This window comes from Pleuronectes platessa, chromosome 7 (genome assembly GCF_947347685.1).
Source record: "Pleuronectes platessa chromosome 7, fPlePla1.1, whole genome shotgun sequence".
NCBI classification, from domain to species: domain Eukaryota; kingdom Metazoa; phylum Chordata; class Actinopteri; order Pleuronectiformes; family Pleuronectidae; genus Pleuronectes; species Pleuronectes platessa.
This window is the reverse complement of record NC_070632.1, coordinates 9,517,759-9,537,236: the sequence shown is the minus strand read 5'-3', so window position 1 is coordinate 9,537,236 and position 19,478 is coordinate 9,517,759. Positions and strand designations below refer to the sequence as shown.

The following is a 19,478-nucleotide window of genomic DNA, read 5'->3' as shown; positions in this document are numbered from 1 at the left end:
AGAGCAGCCAGAGGACAGGACAGAATGAGTCTGATCACTTTAAGCCGAGTTTCTACGATTAGTTTTTTTTCAAAGCAGTGCTTCCCTTTAAAAACCAGCCACATGCTTTATATCGTTGTGAGGAGGAACGGTGAGGCAGTTTGGTATAAACAAATTCCAACCCCTGGCTTCTGAGGCACTGAACTAACTGATATTTATTACAGCAATTCCCACCTTACGCAGATAAAAGTAAGTGATGAGGGGGGGGGGGGGGGGGGGGTATTAAAGCTTCAGGGTGAATAAGGAAGAGAAAGAAAATGTTAAAGAGCGACCATAGGGGAGGGAACAGAGCAAGAGCATAAATCTAAATTAAGAGAGTGGAGTGAGGCTTGATTCAGAATTAACCACAACAAACTGTCAAGACAACAAAAAAAAACAACAACAACAAACATGCCTTTGTCTTACCCCAAAAAAACTAAGTTCAGAGACGAGGCAGCGCGGATCAGAGCAGCTCGAATATCAAAGCTAAATTGAAGTCCACCTTAAATTGCTTTAAGGAAGCCTGACTGGAGGAGGGGGGAGGATGGAAGGGTCCACCTGACTGGGAGGACTGGTGAGGCAGCGTATGCCTTCAAAAAAAAAAAATCCTCGTGCTTTCTACAAATACTCCCATTGTTCCCACCCACTGTTCCGCTGCTCCCCTCCCCGCTTTGGTTACAACTAAAAACTACAGGAATCCACCGGTTACCTTCGCCTGGTCAGACGCCCACAACGAGCACCGAGCCGCCGCGGTGCCTCCTCATCCTCACCCTCCTCCTTGTCTCGTCTTCTGCCTCCGGGTGGAGACTCTCCCCCGCTTCTCCTTCTTCTTCTTCTCCTGCGGCTCGACTTTCAACTTTACATGGATGAAGAAGATGAGCAGCAGCAGCACCGCCTTACGCACACGCCCATCCTCCTCCTCCTCCTCTTCTTCCTCCTCTGAAGTGATGAATGCAACTATCCGGTGTTACTGGTCGGCCGCCTCCAACTTGCCGTCACCACCATCAGCACCATGCTGACACTCTGCCGGTGAACTTCCAGCGCCACTTCTTTCTTCACTTCTTGTGGGTGTGCCTGGGAGGTTCTACCGGAGTGTGCCGGCTGTCACTCACTCGCACACCTGAAGTTCCAACACACGCACTAGGAGATCACTGAAAAAGGTGTGAGAACCCATTGACTCCGCGTCAGCTCAGTGTAGCGGCTCACCGCTGGATGGGGGTGAAAACAAACTGCCAGAAACCCTTTCTCCAGGAAATACGTCACGTGCAGAGCCGACCGGAGACGCCGCGTGCGCTTGATTTGTAGCACCGCACGGTCCGAGGCACGGGCGGGGCCCCCTTTTTGAGGTAGCTCGAGGAGCGTACAATCTCACCCTAGGTCCCATTATACATTTTTTGTTCGATTTTAAAGCATGGGAGATAAATTTGAAAATAACGTTATAAAAATTTGATAAATAATTTTTGTATTGTCACTGTACAGGCACAATTGAAATCTCAAAAGTGTCATCCGCCAATCCTCTTATGAAGGTTTAGAAATGAAATGTACAATAATAAAATAATTATTACAATTATTAATTACAATCAATCAAACAATTTTTTTTGTATAGCCCATATTCTCAAATCCCATTTTTCTCATAGGGCTTAACAAATTGTGACATCCTGTGTTCTTAACACTTAAAGGTTCAGTGTGTAAGATTTAGGTTAAGGAGATCTTGGATATAAAATAATCCTAGTTATGTTTTCACAAGTGTGTTTCATCTAAATTGTACAAATACTTGTTTTCTTTACCCTAGAATGGGCCCTTTATATTTAAGTACTTTATATTTACATCAGGAGCGGGTCCTCTCTACGGAGGCTGCCATGTTTTTTACAGTCGTTTTTTTAATAAGACTAAGGAAAGGAACTCCCCCCCAAAAGAAGGAAAAACTTCTGACAGCCACATGTGAGGGATTACTCTTGTGTGTAAATGGAAACATCAACAAAATAAGAGTATTACGACATTGATTAGAAGAAACAGTTTTTAATGTAATGGAGAAGTGTGTCAATGTTTAAAGTGCTTATACATAAGAAAATGTCTGATAGAGATGAAGGGGGAGTTGAATTATTGTCAGTGATGACAGATCGTTTAAGTAGACGTATGATATGTAAAGTAGTCTTGAATAGATAGATAGATAGATAGATATAGATAGATAGATATACAGACATAGATAGATAGAAAGATAGATACACAGACAGATAGACTGGCAGATAGATTGATAGATGGATTGATGGATAGATAGAGACAGACATGCAGGCAGATAGATAGATAGACAAATAAAGAGATAGATAGAGATACATAGATATAGATACATAGATAGATAATTAGACATATAGATACTTAGATGGATGAATAGATAGATAGAAAGCCAGAAAGATGAATCCTGACCTCTGAACTTTAAACTTCACAGCCCGATATAAAAAAAAATGAAATTCCGGGCTATCCCGGTGTATAAAACACACACATCCTTGTTTTCCCCTCACAGCAGCGTTAAGCTTGTTGTGTCTCTAGCTGTGGCCGCCATCTTGTGGCCGTCTTCAGCAGTTGCACACACAGAAGTATGGCATGGTCTAGTTTAACCCCACAGCAGCCTGGTACGAGTGTACCCGCCCGCTTTCAGCAGCGCTAGCACGGACCAAAGTTATCCCTGAATGAAGACAGCACGCATGTGCAGTCAACCCGGATGTAGATGTTTCCTGTGCGCGTCGATCCCCCGTGTCTCACCAAGCCCTGACACAGCTACCCGTCTATGCAGCTGCCCGTCCCAATGACTGGGGGGTTTTAGCACCGGATGTACAAAGCAGCGCCGGTTAGGTCTGTTACGAACCGGGCTAGCGAGCAACAGCCGTGACATGTGTGCAGTGAGGTGGACGTCCCGTGTCAGACACCGCTCCACAACAGAAGGAAGCAGGAGAGCTGCCCTTTTGATTTACGGCCGGAGAGCATAAGCAGGTACACTAGTATTTAATCGTTAATGATGGAGGAGGTGATTCGCTGCGTGTGTTCCTGAAGGAGCCATGATAACCCGGGCTCACTGCTCATGTTCTCCTCCTGTGCCGCAGACTGCAACTTCAGTCCGAGGATGGACTTCCGCGGCCGGAGACACGAGCGAGGCAGCAACTGGACGGACCCGGAGATCGTGGAGCTGCTGCAGCTGTGGTCCGACGAGTCGGTGCAGATCGAGCTGGAGAGCTCGCTCCGCAACCAGCGGGTGTTCGACCGCATCGCCCACGTCTTGCGGGAGAAGGGAATCTTCCGCACGGGGGACCAGTGCCGGGAGAAGATTAAGAAGATGAAGCTGGAGTACCGGCGGATCAAAGACAATCACAAGATGAGGTCCTGGAAGTTCTATGACGTGATGGACCGGGTGCTGGCGAACCGGCCCGCCATCACCTACGCCTCCCTGGGCGGGGCCGTCATCGCCCAGCAGGTTTTCCAGGGCGCGGACGCCTTCCTGCAGGGGGTCCCACCCGGGGCCTTTGGCCCTGCCTCCTCAGGTGGGTTTCTGTTCGGTCAGCCCCCTAAAGCAGGCGACCCGCTGGGTATAAAATGTGAGGATGTGGAGGAGAGCCTGCTGAACTCAGGAGTCGCCCCCCCTGAGATGTACTACGGATCTGGAGATGATCAGGAGACCGATGGGCAGTCTCTGCTGGGGCTGGACGACACACTGGGGCGAGGAGAGAGCTCAACAAACCCAGGAGTCTCCCCTTCAGGTTGGCAATACATGCACCATGACTATTATATGACGGCGGCCCTGAGAGCTAAACACACGCAAATACACATAACACAGAAAACACCATCGATTTGACGATACATGCTCTGCATAAAGACATACATTGTAAATACACAACCAAACACTTGCAATCAACCAAATACTCAAAACACAAGCAAATGCTCGCATCCCAATGGAACCAAATACTCAAAGTACTACAAAATACACACAGACATCCAATTACTCGCCAGACAAGAAAATATTCGCAACGCAATCAAATACTTACAATACAAACTCTGCAACACAAGAGTAGTTGTGAGTATTTGGTTGCGTTGTGAGTATTTGCAGTGCATATGTTGTCAAAATGATGAGGATGTTTTTTCCATTTACATGTGTTATTTACATGTCTATTTGCTTGTGTTTTCTTATGTTGCATTGCGTCAAGTCCTCAGGGCCACCGTGTCATCACCATGACAGCCATCATAAAGTTAAAAAATGACATGTAGCCGTTTCTGTTTCTTTTTTACATCTCCAGGTTTTAGTGACGTGAACATTGCGGGTTCTGCCGCAGCTGCCATCCAGCTGGCTGGTCGTCCTGTGTCACTGGAGCAGCCCAGCCAAGGTGGTTCTCCTTCCCCAGCCTCCGCCAGACAGAGGAAGCGTCGCCGCGGTGGGAAAACGTCATGGAGCCACGGAGGTGCTCGGTGTGGCGGTCAGGCCAGCCTGGACAGAGCCCTGGTCAGCTTCCTGAACTGGCAGAGGTCGGCAGAGGAACGTCTCCTCTCCCTGGAGGAGTCGCGTCTGGAGAGGGAGCTGCAGGCCGAGGAGCGCAGGGAGGAGCGGGAGGAGAGACGGGCGGAACAGGAGCGCCAGCACGAGCTCCGCCTCTTCACCATGCTCACGGGCGCATTGGCTGCTGTCAGACAGGCTGCTCCGACCACTGCGACTCCGCCGACTGACCCCCACGTTTTCCCCCCAGCTCATCCATCAGCCTCACTGATAACCACGGCTGCTGCCGCCGTCATGTCATCTTTATCTCAGACGCCTTCAGAGGCTCCCACGGCTCAGGCTGTTCCCACGCAGGAGGCTACAACCTTAACACCACCTACATCTGTCAAGGCCGGCAAAACGCCTCCGATTGTTGTAGCAGTACTGACGGGTGAAGTGCCCCCCGCCCCTAGCATTTACCTGTCCAATCGTGGTAATAGGTTCCGACAGCATCAGGGCATTCTCCAGGAAGGGTTTTTCCAATATGCACAGGACAAATACCACGAGACAAAAAACCCTCATGTAAGTCTGAGTCACTGCAGCTGTTGAATAGCTATTATTAGATAAAACTTCTCCGATTACCAAGCAGGTGGTCTTCTTTCTCTCCCTCATAGGGTGTCATCAACATGGGAACCAGTGAGAACAAACTATGCTACGATCTCCTCCTAGAGCGGGTGAGATAAATTGTGCGCTCAGATTCTCTAATGCCCTGAATTATGAGTTTGTCACTTTGCATTATTCAAAATTATTTTACCCACTTTCACAAAATGAATTTCATTTTTTTGTTTGTGCCACAGATGACCAAGCCTGACATGCTGCAAATTGACCCGCCTCTGTTGCAATACTCCGACTGGAGGGGACACACATTGTAAGAGATTAAAGTGTGGATCTTCTGTCCCGTGGCTCCTGCTGAAGTTAACGTAAACCATCTTTAAAAAAAAACATTTCCATCTTTCAGCCTGAGACAGGCGGTGGCCGACTTCCTGACTCACTACTGCTCCGCTCCGAAGCCGCTCAAAGCCGAAAATGTGAGTGAAAGATAATCGCTTTTAATGCTGGACTGTTACATAAGCAGTGTGAACAACACGTGTGAGACAACCGCTACCACAGTTGTGTGACAGGAAGTGAACAAATGGCACATCACTCACTGTATTCGCGGAAATGGAGTCTCCAGAGTTTGTGCGATACATGATCAAGATGAAAGTTTTTGCAGATATCGAGATGTGGTGAATTCATGTGACTCACCTATTAATGGTTGTTTAAAATGCGAAGTGCAGCCAAGATTAAACAACCTCAGCAGTTCAAAGGGGACCGGCTTAATTTGCAGATGTAATGAATGGCTTCTTTAGAAGGAAGAACCTTCCTCTGAGGCTTAATTCGATTTTCTGTGTTTGTTCAGGTTGTGGTGATGAATGGTTGCGGCTCCCTTTTCTCGTGTGTTGCTGCGGTAATTTGTGACCCTGAAGGTAAGTTCGCAAATTTATTAACATAAACATACAATGCACCCATATTTATTTTGTGTAAAAACACACAAATATTCACCGGCAATGAGAAATGGGACGAAGATTATGGATAATTGTTTTAACATAAACTTCCGAATGAATCCGGCTATCACACAAATTACTTTGTCCTTCGTGCCACTGCAGTGTGTTTGTGTTTTTTGTGTTGCAGATGCAATTCTTATTTCCACTCCTTTCTACGGCGTCATCACAGAGGATCTGCATTTGTATAGTGATGTTAATCTCTTCCATGTTCCTTTGGACTGTGAGGTAAGAAACCCACAGCCGGATCTACTCGCAGTAATGATGTGTTTTTGGGGGGATGGATGCTCCGTGCTGGTTGCGTAACATCTTCTTGCAATTTGCCTGAAGCTTTAAGTGCGATCTCGAGCGTATTGCCAGCTGCCCAGTTAACCTGTTTTTCCCCTTCCACTTGTTATTTCGTTATTTGTAGGCTGATGGCAAAGACAGTCGTCCCTTCCACCTCACCGTGGGGAAACTAGAAGAAGGTCTGAAACAAGCTGAGCAAGAGGTATTTCATGAGTGCCTGTTTTCTGAAGCCCTTGATAAATATTTAAAGACAGACCGTACCACTTAAATAATGCTCAGGCAAAGAGAAACACTTTGAATGCTCCTTTTCTCCCTCTATTTTGCACCGTTCTCTTACAAAACGCTTGATACAGTGTATAAATTTGTATTTGCTCAAAAAAAACTTGCTTTCTCTTGTAGGGGTTGACGATCCGAGGGGTCATACTAATGAACCCCCATAATCCTCTGGCTGATGTCTACACCCTGGCGGAAATGATGGCCTTCTTGGAGTTTGCCAAAAGGTATTTATTTGGCCCTGCACTGTTATCTAACGCTGTAATACCACTCCCCCCCCCTGGTCTGTACTCCACTGGCACCTTTAAAACACAGCGCCAGGCCACTGCATCCAAGTGTGAACTCCTTTTTATTTTACGGCTGAGAGCTCTGTCCCGTGTGCGGAATATCGTGCACTCTTGATGGAGTTTTATCACCTCCTTTCACCATCAGCATATTGTCAAGTGCAGCCATGTGCCAAGGAGTCTCCTGCACCACCTATTGTTTTCTAAATGATCTTGCCCGAGTTAATTCCTTCCGTAGACCCCTGCGAGGCACTGAGCTGTTGTAACCGTAAACCTCAGCACCTTTTACGCTGACGCAGGACATCCAAGGACCTATTTTACATTTATGTTACACTTTCTTCAACGTACACCATAAGTAACAATATAAAAGCAATCTCTATTGACGCCGCCTCTCCCTCCACCTTCACCCTCTTCAGAAACGAACTCCACGCCATTGTGGACGAGGTGTACATGCTGACGGTCTTTGATGAATCTTTCACCTTCCACAGTGTCCTCAGTGCAGACAGGTACTGTGCAAATCCTAATTTCTGGATTATTACCCCATCAGACCGTTAATCATCACAACTGTGTCTGAGGACTGCCTCTCAGCTGCTAATAACGTGTCCTTTATTCCAGTTTGCCAGACCCACAGAGGACGCACGTAATGTGGGGGTTGAGCAAGGTACATCCTGTTCTGTGGCTATGGGACATTTTATATTCGTGCTGACAGTAGAGTTAAATCTGTGCTTCTCTCCACTGGGGGGGTTGGCTCTCGCAGCTCCCTCTCATTTACTCCTTCTCTTCCCTCCCAGGACTTTGCAATGTCAGGAATGAGAGTAGGAACTCTGCATTCCGAGAACAGACACATAGTGGAAGCTGTGGCCCTGCTGGGCTCATTCCACGGGATCTCTGGACCCACGCAGCACCAGATAGCACAGCTGCTTCAGGACAGAGGTACGGATCCAAGTGTTTCACCTGTGCTGTAGTAGTCATGTCATGTTTGCACTGACCTCTGGATAATCTCTTGAAATTATCCGGAGGGGCTGCATTTGAGGATGCAAACGTCTGAGTCAGCTGCAGCAGACAATCTCCGGAGTTTCTCCTGCCGGTCCCTTACTAAAAACTAAAATAATGTCTGTGTGAGAACACAGCAGGAGACGCGACTGACTCGAACAGAAAAAAGAAATAATGATAATATATCACAGCATGAAAAAGAGGAAGATCTCTCACACAGAAGATACCGAAGTAGATGTCAATGTAGCTGATAAAAGAGCTTTTGGTCTGATGTCAGTGTTGATAAAAAACAAACAAACACCTTATCTCCTCAGTGGAATTAATGTGTTGCGTCCTCCTTCCTGTGCGCTGCGCCATCTCTGCCTGAAGCCCGAAGGCTCAGAGAATCTCCTGCTGCGTTCTTCATATCAGGAAGTCCAGATCTCGTGCATTATTATTCCTGTGGTTTATTATTGTTCCGGTCTGAAAATCTCATATGAACACAACAGGAACTATGATCCTCCCTTTCAGCCTTTTGGTGAAAACAAGTCCAATTTCACACTTGCAATACAATTAGTTGTTTTAGAGTTTAAATCCATGATTGCAAATGACTTCAGATGGCAACTTTTAAAAATAATTCAAATGTGCTCCCCATCACTTTGCCCGTTCCTGGGAACCATCATCATTTCCCTCTGGTATTACGCGAGCACAGCGTGGGGCTCAGCTGCTACATCACTCTGCACAAAGATTTGTAACATTTAATTTACACTTACTCTGTTGTCGTTGCATATTTTTCTCGTGTTGCAGAGTGGATCAGTGAAGAGTTCCTGCCAGTGAACAGAAGCCGACTGAAAGCTTCTCACAGCTACGTGACAGGAGAGCTGCAGAGTCTGGGCATCCCCTACCTGGACCGGCGTGCTGCGCTGTATGTCTGGGCCGACCTCAGGAAGGTGAGAGCATGTTTTAGATTACAACGTCAGGGCTGTTCACTCTTAACTTCTGCTTACCTCAGTGAAATTGAATTCTCTCACACTTAATGGCCTTATGATTTCTGTCTCTGTGTTGGCAGTTCCTCAGAGACTCATCGTTTGAGGAGGAGTTGTGTATGTGGAGGAGTTTCCTCCGAAACAAGGTGGTGCTGAGCTGTGGTCAGGCCTTCTCCTGCTCCGTGCCCGGCTGGTTCCGCATCGTCTTTGCAGACCAACAATGCAACCTTCAACTCGGTCAGTTTCTTTTGTATATACTAACTTCATATGCCCAAAGTTTCAGTGTCTCAAAGCCAGGGTTGGTAGTCCTGGAACAGTTAGCTACCTCCAGTAACATCCCACCTCCTCCCATCAGCCACTCTCCTCAAAGCTACGCCCCCAAAACACATAAACCACCCGACAACTGACTTTTCTGTGACTCGCCAGCTAACCTCTGACCTTTTGTCTCTGCCTCAGAGGTGTATGTCTCTCTGGCTTATGCGCAATGCGAGCATGGACAGGGTTTGCACAGGCAAGTCAGTTAGGGACAGGTACACCAGCCAATCATTTCAATTCTTCAAAATGAAATGATTCGTCCTATTTATTACAGTGAGTGCACAGACATATATCTGAAGGCTATCGGGATGTGAAGAGAATTTCAACAAAGAAGTGTTTCAGAAACAAATGACAAATCCTACTTTCAAAGGTTATATCTATTTTTCAAGTTTTCATTGTCTGCCCTAAACTTGGCATTGGCATCTATTTTATTAATTTACACAGTCAGTAGATTGGGTTGTTCCAGCCTATCTCCTGCTCTGTGTCTCAAACTAGGTATTGATTGGATAATAGTTGTTAAATTGTTCTGCGAATGTTTTGTGTTATTTCAGGCCTGAAGCGATTCAGGGCGGCTTTGAAAGAAATGAGGGAAAGTACCAGCCCCCATCCACAGTCCATCAAAGAAGCCAGTGAGGAGAAGGAGACGTCAGTGAAAGAGGACAGTGGCGACTCGGACAACGCCGCGACTGTTCATTCAACACCATCTCCCCGGCAGGAGTCAGCCGACCCGCTGAAGGAGAAGGATAGCCCTGTTCCAGAAGAAGCCTTGTTGGCCCCCGAGGAGCTCGTGTTGCTGAACTGCCAATCATCGAAGCACGCGGAGTGTCTGGACTCTCTGATTGGTACACTCAGGCAACAAATCCACTCCTCCGATTGGCTGGAGAAGAACACTCCAGAGCTGTCTGCCGGAGAGGACCCGGAGATTCTAGATGTTTTCAAGGCCCTGCTACAAAGGGCCAGTAAGTAGGTTTAGGATGTAGCTTGCCAGTTTTTTCGAGCGGGAGCAAATAAGCATCCAACTCGCTTGCCGCGTTTATTTGCAGAGCAGCTCGACACAAAATGCTGAAGCCAGGTCAAATCCGATTCCTGTTTTTTGAGGAGCGAAGAGCAAACGTAAGCTAAGAGCCACTTGAAGAGGAAGGAAGAAGGAAAGCACCGCAGCCAAGGCCGGGATGGAAGAACACGAGGAAGTACTTTTCTATCTGCATCTGCTGGCCTTATTTTTAAGCTGCTAGAGGAGAAGGCCTTGAAACTTTTGTAATCCACAGTCAAAACTTTAATGTTCAAATTCTGAGTGAATGCCAAATGTAAAAGCAACCAAAAGCAGTTCCGTTCTGTTCTCAAACTTTAATAGTCTGTTAATCTGAATTGTAAATCTTTTATTATTTCCATCATATGCACTTTATTTTACCAGACTGTATTGTCCTTTCATTAAAGTGAATGATCTACTGCAGTACAGGAATTCATCATTGTCTTTTTTTGAGCGTTGAATTATTATGAGAAATACTATATTTATATTTTTATATTAAAGATATATAATATCTATATTCATACAAAAAAATGTCCTGCGCACATTAAAGTGTAACACTGTGGGCGCTGTTCCATTGCAGCAAAGGAAAGCGAAGGTGGTTGTGACGAAGGGGAATGATGTTTAAAATAGTAACTGCCACAAAACGGAGCCCCACCGAGAGAAATCGAGAGTGGGACTTTCTTAAATGATTTGTCATATATAATGACACCTCCCACACACACACACACACAGCTGCTGCATTTGACTTGATCAAATGTCTGAGCAGTTTAATGCTCTAAACTATAAAAGGGGTTTTACACCTTTTTTTAATTCCTCTTTCCTCTTTCCTCTTTCTTCCTCTTACTTTAAATCAGCTAATAAAACCTGCTTCCTCAAATATCGAGTGACCGTTTTCTCTTTTAACGCTTTCACTTTGTCTACAGTGGTGGGTCACGGTGGAGAATTCCGGGGGAATTTAAGCGTCGGTTGGGGGAGTTTCCATTGCAGCGGAGGTGGAGCATCACTGAGGGGGTTTGATCTGCGAGTGACGGCTTGAGTGGTCATGAGTCATAATGTGCCTGGGTGTTGGTATTGTAGTTTGTACAGTCGTAAACACCAGGAGCTGCTCTGATCACCTTGTGCACAGACTTCACAGCTTTGTTCCACCACTGACAAGAAAGGTAAGACTTTTATTGCTATTCTGTATATTTGTAATGTAGCTGATGTATATGAACAAGGCAACAGGGTTAGTTTTCCCATGCAGTAACCTGACACTAGTAACTCAGCTATTTCCAATTGTTTTTTTCCAGCCTCTCTCGTCCGTCAGTGCTTTGAGAAATATGAGGTTTCTGGACTTGGAAGATTCCAACAGTCGCTTCAGGTTTGCTCAGTCCTGTGTGGGGCTGGCGGGCTGCCTGTGCGTGAGCTATGCAGTGTGGACACCATACTGGCTGAAGGACCAGGGGCTCTGGACAGAGTCAAACAACACTGGAAGTGACCAGACCAGCCTTAAACAGGGCACTGTCTTCAATGGTGAGACACAAATAGCTGCGTTACACCTGTTTACTATCATCAAATATAACCAGAAGCCTGTCTGAACCTGTCTCTCTGGGTTAGGTTAAAGTTTTACCTGATAACCTTTTGAAGAAACGGGTACCTGAAAGGGCGGAATAAACAATGAGCCATAAATATGTCATGCCGTGTTGTGTTGTGTAAGTTAAGGCACTGGTTGCATTAGAGATCTGCCTTAGGGCCACTTATTTTTCACCTGAAATGAGGATCATTGTCAGGAGGCGCTTGTGAAAGAACTGGTTAGTGAACGTGTTTGTGCTTGCTCCTGCAGTGAAGTGCATTCCTTGTATCTGCTGAGCATCTCACACGCGGCTGTAGGCAGATGTGATGAAATCAGCCGAAACCTGGTCTTTGATTCTCAACTAAATCTTGTTTCTTGGCATTGTAAATTAAGTTCCCCCTTTCAATTTGTTTCTATTTCCACCAGGATTTTTATGCAGACAATCTTATATAATGTGATCTAAGCCCTGTGTCCTCACAGGTATAGTGGTCTGCTAATCCTCCGCCTGTAAAGGCTGGAGACAGCTGATGTCCTTTCAAGTTTTTAGTGGAAGATATTAAAGAACTCTGGTAGCAGTGGATAAATGATGGACATTGTGAATTCAACAAAATAAAAGATATAATAAATAAACAACAATTACAACAACGGAGTATGAGAAAAAAACATTAATATTACCAGAATAAAGTCACAATTTAATGAGGAAAAAGTTATGATATTTAGAGGAAAAGAAAAATGAATGAAACAACCAACAAGAAAAACACGTTCTAGAGTTCCACTCCTTCTGGATCCAAGAAAACGTAATTACCCTTCTCATTATTTCCTGTTAAACCATGAAACCAATTTAAATATCACACCGATGTAACCAGTGACATCCAGCAAACATTTCCTCCTCCACAGAAAAAAAGCTAATTCCTCCAAGTCTCTGTGGGTCTTTCTCCTAACAAGATCCTGCACATTCTAAATTCAACACAGGTAACAGATATCCAGCGTCCAAAATAACACGTAGCCTAAAATTATGACTTTATTCTCGACATGTCCGATCTTTTTGTCTTGAATTGGCCCTAATACTACATCGTTAGATTTACCAAAGGTACTGAAATAATAATTACATCTATAATATAATAAGGATACGATGGCAATACAGTTTTCCATTATGTTCTTAAACCAGCCGTCCCTTGAGCCAAGAAGACATCGTTGGTCTTCTTTGACAGAAGAGCATGAAGTCATAGGAAATACAAAGACTAAATCACAATACATGTATCACAATGACAATTCATTCAACTGTTAGCTGTTTAATTTAAGTCGTGTGATGTCAGAGTAACACATTAGTGTAATGATCACTAAACAACATGACATTTTCTATATTTGCTGAGTCATTTGCTTCATTCAAATGGTATTTTTCAGAATGAAAGGAACACAGTGTGAGGTAACATCCTGTATTTGTAGAGAAGGTTCACAAACTCTTGATTTTACTCCTCTGGTTTCAGGTGTAGAAACACCCATGTTGTGTGGGAGCATTTGTCATCACTTCATCGTGTTCACTTCTCAAAGGTCCAGTGTGTAAGATTTAGCTGAAAGGGATCTATTGACAGAAATTGAATATAAAACAATCCTAGTGATGTTTTCACGAGTGTGTTTCATCTAAATCGTACAATTGTTTGATTTCTTTTACCTTTATATTTAAACACTTTATCCTCACATCCTCGCTATGGAGGTCGCCATGTTTTCTACAGTCACCAAAATGGGACAAACTTAAGATCTTTTGAGATTTCATGACAAGTGAAATCTGCCACAGGTTCTCTGTCTTGTTGGGAAGAGGGGGGTGAGTTGAGGGGTATTTAAGCTGCAACATGCAACTCTACCACTAGATATCACTAAATTCTACCCACTGATCCTTACTAGCAGAACTATGAATGTAGCTCTGCCAGTTTTATAGTGAAGTTTATTTACTGTGAATAAATGTGTGTGTTATTTTGCATCCTCCAGCCCTGGAAGCAGAGCAAGTATTCGGTGTCCTCTCCTTCCTCATGGCCATGAGCACTGGGGCCCTGTGTCTGGTGTTTGCCCTCTGCTGGACGTCTCGGACGGTGCGGTCGTACTCCAACACCCGCTCTCTGCTCATGGCCGGACAGGCGCTCTACCCCACCACCCTGCTGCTGCTCACCATGGCCTCCACAGGTATAACAGTACTGCTCAGAATAAAGTGAGAAATTTGTTCCCCTGAGCTCCACATGTTTTTATGTTTCACCTTTTTAAATAATATATAAATTCCAAGTAAAGTAGTAAAAATAGCTCCAGTTAACCTCCAAATAGCTTTTGGATTGTGTAGTCCATGTCAAACACACACCTATGGAAGTTATTTTTCCAAGTACTACTCATTTGCATACCCTGCAAGGCAGCAGTTTTTAAAGAGACTTTTTTACTTTCCTTGGAATTGCAGTTCATTATCATATAAACTCGTTTCTAAAGCTCAGGGCATGTAATAATTGACCTTAATGACTTTTTATTCCCTCACAATGATACTTGATTTAACTCGTTTTTCTCCTCCGTCAGGTTTCTTCTTCCTCCTCAGCTGGTCTCTTTTCACTTATCAGCACCGGGAAGAGATCCGTCAAGACGTCTCGGTCCTCGGCTCTTCCTATTGGCTCGGGGCTCTCGGTTGGGTCCTGCTGATGATCGTGGAGGCGACCGTCTTTATCGTGGAACAAGCGACAGTGCCGGACATGCTACCGGACCTGGAGAAGGCCGTGGAGTCTTGGCGGATTACCACTCAACTAAGGGCTGCTAAACGCTCTTATAGCAATGTGTAGCAGCCTGGAAACATCGAGAGAGACATTATCCCAAAGATGGTGCATGGCCACCGTGAATGCAATGCAGCTGTAAGGATGTGGCGGAGGAAATGATTGTGAACGTGTTAGCTACACAAAAACAACACAACCAAACTGATTCCTTATCAACTGTGTCTCGAGAAATTGAGATTCTCGGCCTCCTGAAAGTCAGAGGGACTGAACGCGTCCTGCAGGGTTTGACCGCCGTGGTAAATTCTGCATTGTTGGTTTTCAAGATGCACTTTTTCAAAATACACTAAGGACCAATAATGATGGCGGGGAGATCAAATGCAAGATGGGGGCTGCTCCCTGTCAAGGTGATGTGTAGGATCTGTGTTTTGCAAAAATTTGAAATTCAGACAGGCCGGTCGTCCAGCTTTGCCTCTGGGCCGGGAACACATCCAGGTTTTCTCTTTGAACTTGTTCCTTTACCTGAAAAATGAAGAAGGTGCTGCAACGTGCTCGATGAATGTTAAAACAGCTCCATCTTGTGATGACCACGTGACACTTCTGACAGTGAAACTCAACCGAGGACGATCACCTTCTTTTTGAATTATTTTACTAAAAATTGTTTTAATATGAGATGTTAGGAGACATTATGAAATAGAAAATTCACATTGTGCTCCTCTGTTGTTTCCTGTATGAAGCTGATCATGAGTCATAAATATTTGTGGTTATGTCGGGCAGCTGTGGCTCAGGAGCCGGAGCGGGTCGTTCACTAACCAGAATGTCGGCCGTTCGATGCAGAAGTTTCCAAATCGCCCCGGATCTCTGTGTGTGAGTGATGATAGAGGAAGTGCTGCACACAGATGCACTGTACAAATGTGTTTGTGACCATTTGTAACCTGTTTATAACTAGTTTTTTCTATAATAAAATTAGCAGTCATATTGAGACCTGAATGTACTGTCCTCTATCTGACTGTGCTCTACAAATCCTTCCACCGCTGCAGGAAATCAACGTTTTCAAACTTTTACATCCTTGACTTTGTGACAGTGTGGTTTTGAGGCTGAAAATGGTTCACCGCCCGGACACTTGTCCTACATCTGCCCACCAGGGGTTCCACGTGTCACCTGACTCCTTTTTGAAACGCTTACCTCGTGCATTTCCAGTGTTCAGTTGCCAGCTCTGCAGAGCGTGTGGACCACCAGACAACAGATTGCCTCCAAAGTCGTTATTTACTTTTTCTCTCACACGCTCCCAGGAGGAAAGGAAGCACTCTGACGCTGGACTGCTTATGTTTATGTTCTCAACCTGCCAAAGTGGGGGAGAATTAAGTGGCCCTGGCTCTGTTAATTGGGCGTTAATCAGGTGTTGCTCTAATTAAAAGGCAGTTCCGCCCTGTTGGGCCCTGGTAATGAGTTTGTTATTAAATCCACAGAGGATTTTTGTCTCTTTTTCAATTTACCAAGAGGGTAGCGCTTAATTGCTGTGTAAATGAGGAGAATGTCCTTGAAGGTCGTCTTGCATCAGCACGCGATCCATGAACACAAATGTTCTGGAGAGCATCCCCATCAGAACTTCAACTCCACTCCCTCCACGGTGTGGGGACCTTTCGTGCGTCTCTCCTTTTTAAACAGAACCCTCTTCAAACCTCATTTGCTAAATTAAGAGCGCAGGTAACCCACTAACCTTTGTAAATAATAGCACTTTTAAAATTGATTTCCTCTCCATCTAAAGTGGCTTTTATTTCCCCTGGCATCCACTGTCTGGGCCTCTGGAAAGCAAACACTCTTTTATGGCTGCCTGCCTCTCTTAAAGCCCCCCCCTTGCTTTCTTTTCTCTCCACCACCCAAAAGCACAAACGCTGCTCTTTCCCCTTCCTGAGCGACACAGACCTCGAGGTCGCGAATGCCTTCAGAGGACGGCAACCCAGAGTCAACGTGGCGATAGAGAGATTTTGAGATGTTTAGGCACAAAGGGGGGGGGGGGGGGGGGGGGGGGGGTGACAGATGAATGGTGGAAGATGCTACGCGGCGATAGACAGGTGGCCTGATAGACACAGAGAGATGGTGGGCGCTGATTGTTGAAGGGCATTTGCTACAGAGACATCAGTCAGAAGATGGCACAGAGATACCCAAGAGACCGCCGGCGTTTCCTGCCCGCATGTGTTCAACACAGCCTGGGCTACACCAGCGCTCTTCATATCAATTAGAGACCAATTATGCAGCCATGTCCTACTAATTATGCCGCGCAGCCACTTTGTCGCCCCTCCCCGTGAAGTGTGTGTTTCTCCGCGCTCCTGTGTGTCTGCGGTCGTGTTCATTAGGATAAATAAGAAAACGAGCCGACTGCCAAGGCGAGGCGTCTTTAATCTGATGTTCAGAGCTGTAAGTTGGTATTTAGTATGAAACGAGAACAAACCAAAAAAAAAAAACTGCTGTTTCCTCCTTTTACCTTTTGGTGGTGCTGGTGTTACATTTATCACTTCACCTCTTGCAGTGAAACCCGGGGAAATGCTTTTCATTTAAGTAATGAAATCAGAGTAAATAAATCTATTAGGAGCTCTCTGCATGTATGTGCATGTGTTTGTCTTTTATTTGCGAGACAAAGTGAGATGAATATTGTGGAGCATATTTGAGAAGAGAAGTTTTGAGCCAGAATGTGTACCACTAAACAAACGACTACTTAGGAAATCAAGTTTTATGTGGCTCGCTGTGGGAGCATGATGACTTATGATATAAAGACATCAGAGATCTTTTTTTCACAGCTTTGTTTCTCTGTGGTTTACATAATTCACTGTAGTAGTATTTGTAACTTTCCTGACCACGTTAATGCTTTTGGGTACAAAGTGAAAACACTGAGGAAATACGCAGAAAGACAAGACAGCGGGGGGGGGGGGGGGGGGGGGGGGGCGACACACATAAAGATAAGAGGGAGAGAGATGCGACAAAATACTTTCACACTTTCCCTGAATGCTGTGCGGTGTCAGATGTTTTGGATGAACTTTGCATCGCACTCTTTTTCCTCCATCGTCCTCCATGGCGCTCGCCGCGGCGTTGTCATCAGTATAAGTGGAAACTCTCAAGTCAGGAAATTTGTGGTCTGCAGTTGCACAATCTCAGGAAAAGCAGACAGAGGGAGGGAGAAGAAGACGGGACGTGCACTGTGGGGGGGGGGGGGGGGGGACAAGGGGAGAGTACACCTTGTGTCCTTCACTTGCTTCTCTCCCAGTGACCCAGTTCCTCTTGCCTGTGGAATCTGCACTGAGCCGTCGCTCTTTGTGACTGACATCTCACCCAGACCACCCGGCTGATTACATTTCGTCGAGTGCGAAGGAGACAGACGGAGAGGGGGAGAGACGTTGCTTGCAGAGTTTCTTGATTATCCTGCACTTAGATTCATCCACTGGGTTCGAGAGTGCAGGTGGTTTTGCCTGACAGAACGTCACGAGAGACAGCAGAGAGAGGTCTGTGTCTTTCAGTGTCGAATTATGAAAACCCCCCGCTGTGTGCAGCCATATCTGCCAGCCGCTTCCCTTCTTCATAAGTGGTGTCGTCTCGGACATCTCAGTCCAGACAATGAAGCCGTAGTCCCATTCTTGTCACCCTATTCATTCCCGGCCAAATGTAGCCGCTCCCTTCTCTTATCTCTGCGTGACCAAGGAAATTAAATTACAAATATAATCACTTGGCGCCAGCTTCTTTAACAGCGTGCCGCTGCTTTGCATACAGAGTGCGCTTGCTTTTGGAAGACACGTTGTGTGAAGTTACTTATTGGCATATTTATGATAATGGGTTTTAGTCTACCAGTGGAGTCAGTGGAGACGCGCATTTTCACAATGACAGTGAATGGCACGAGGAAGTGAAGCGAGAGGAGGCTGGGGAGAGAAAAGAGCACACGTGAGTCACCCTGGGAAAAGAGTAATCTCAAAAGCAATGAGATCTGGGAAGATGAGGCGCTCATTCACTCAGGCTGGATCCAAAATCACTCCTTCTAGACTACTTAGTGTAGCACTTTTACCATTGAATTCAAACAGCAGAAGTGTTGGCACTACATCGTGACCTTGCATGGAGCAAAGATGGTTGTAACATAGTAATGAAAGTTTGACACTTTTCTCTTGTGTTAAATATCTCGCCATATTAACTCAATAGATGAAACAACATTTTAAAGATATTCTGGTACATACATGATCATGGTTCCGTATAATTTGCTATTAAATTTGGTGGAGACTGAACTCTGATATCTTTGATGATCCCCTGTCTTCATCTGAGATCGGCCAGATTCAGGTCAGACACAATCTTTGAGGATAATGTATTTAACGTGTAAGTCCCATCCATTAACATGGAGGAGGCAGGTTCATGACGTAGCCACCAGAGGGCGATCAAGAGTATTTGGCTTCCCTTCTGGTGAGCTGTCATAATGTGCATTTTTATGGACAATCTATGGCTTTTATCCAGTTCAGGAGCCAAAGTCTAACAACGCCACTGGGATCGATCTTCCAATGCAGCCCCCGACGGACGAGGCTGCTGATTTTGGACGAAGCTGTCAACCCTCAGAAACCGCTGCCTAAGTACATCCTCTCATAGCCGCTAGCCAGACTGCACCTCCTCGGCCGTCCTGCTGAATGTACAATATACTATTTAATTTTAATAGATGTGTCCTTGCCACTAGCGACGCTGCACCGGTCACTGATGGCAGTGAACTCATCAGTGTCCAAAGTCTCACTGTACTCTTCTCCTGCGTTGGCCCCTGGAGGAAACAGCGAGGAAGTGGTTTCCACAGCATCACCCTCCTCTCACCCACTGACTCCAACTATTGTGTGGCCCGCTGTCTCTTCAGCTCGAAATCTATTCCACGCACGTTGGACCATCTGAGTGAATAAACAGTCCCGTCCTCTCTGCCTCTCTCCGTCTGCGTCTCCCTCACTGTCTCTC

At 45.7% G+C, this 19,478-nt stretch overlaps 3 protein-coding genes across 3 annotated transcripts in view; 2 read left to right on the top strand and 1 right to left on the bottom strand.

Annotated features, from left to right (window-relative positions):
• furinb (furin (paired basic amino acid cleaving enzyme) b) overlaps nt 1–1,258 on the bottom strand; it is a 95,618-nt gene extending 94,360 nt beyond the window's left edge. Inside the window, 1 exon segment of the mRNA XM_053427822.1 lies at nt 728–1,258. The gene's annotated coding sequence lies outside the window, so the exon portion shown is untranslated.
• Nucleotides 1,259–2,577: 1,319 nt separating this feature from the next.
• accs (1-aminocyclopropane-1-carboxylate synthase homolog (Arabidopsis)(non-functional)) lies at nt 2,578–10,644 on the top strand. The gene is made up of 16 exons (XM_053427730.1): nt 2,578–3,006; nt 3,117–3,767; nt 4,302–5,056; nt 5,149–5,208; nt 5,332–5,402; nt 5,493–5,562; nt 5,934–6,000; nt 6,206–6,303; nt 6,488–6,565; nt 6,763–6,863; nt 7,337–7,426; nt 7,536–7,581; nt 7,712–7,853; nt 8,700–8,842; nt 8,962–9,115; nt 9,745–10,644. Exons 2-16 carry the CDS (start codon nt 3,137–3,139, stop codon nt 10,158–10,160), a joined length of 2,922 nt encoding a protein of 973 aa, XP_053283705.1. The 5' UTR covers nt 2,578–3,006; nt 3,117–3,136; the 3' UTR covers nt 10,161–10,644.
• Nucleotides 10,645–11,122: 478 nt separating this feature from the next.
• Nucleotides 11,123–15,515, top strand: si:ch211-256a21.4 (uncharacterized). Its single transcript, XM_053427060.1, has 4 exons — nt 11,123–11,383; nt 11,513–11,735; nt 13,762–13,953; nt 14,329–15,515. Exons 1-4 carry the CDS (start codon nt 11,276–11,278, stop codon nt 14,583–14,585), a joined length of 780 nt encoding a protein of 259 aa, XP_053283035.1. The 5' UTR covers nt 11,123–11,275; the 3' UTR covers nt 14,586–15,515.
• The last annotated feature ends 3,963 nt before the right edge of the window (nt 15,516–19,478 follow it).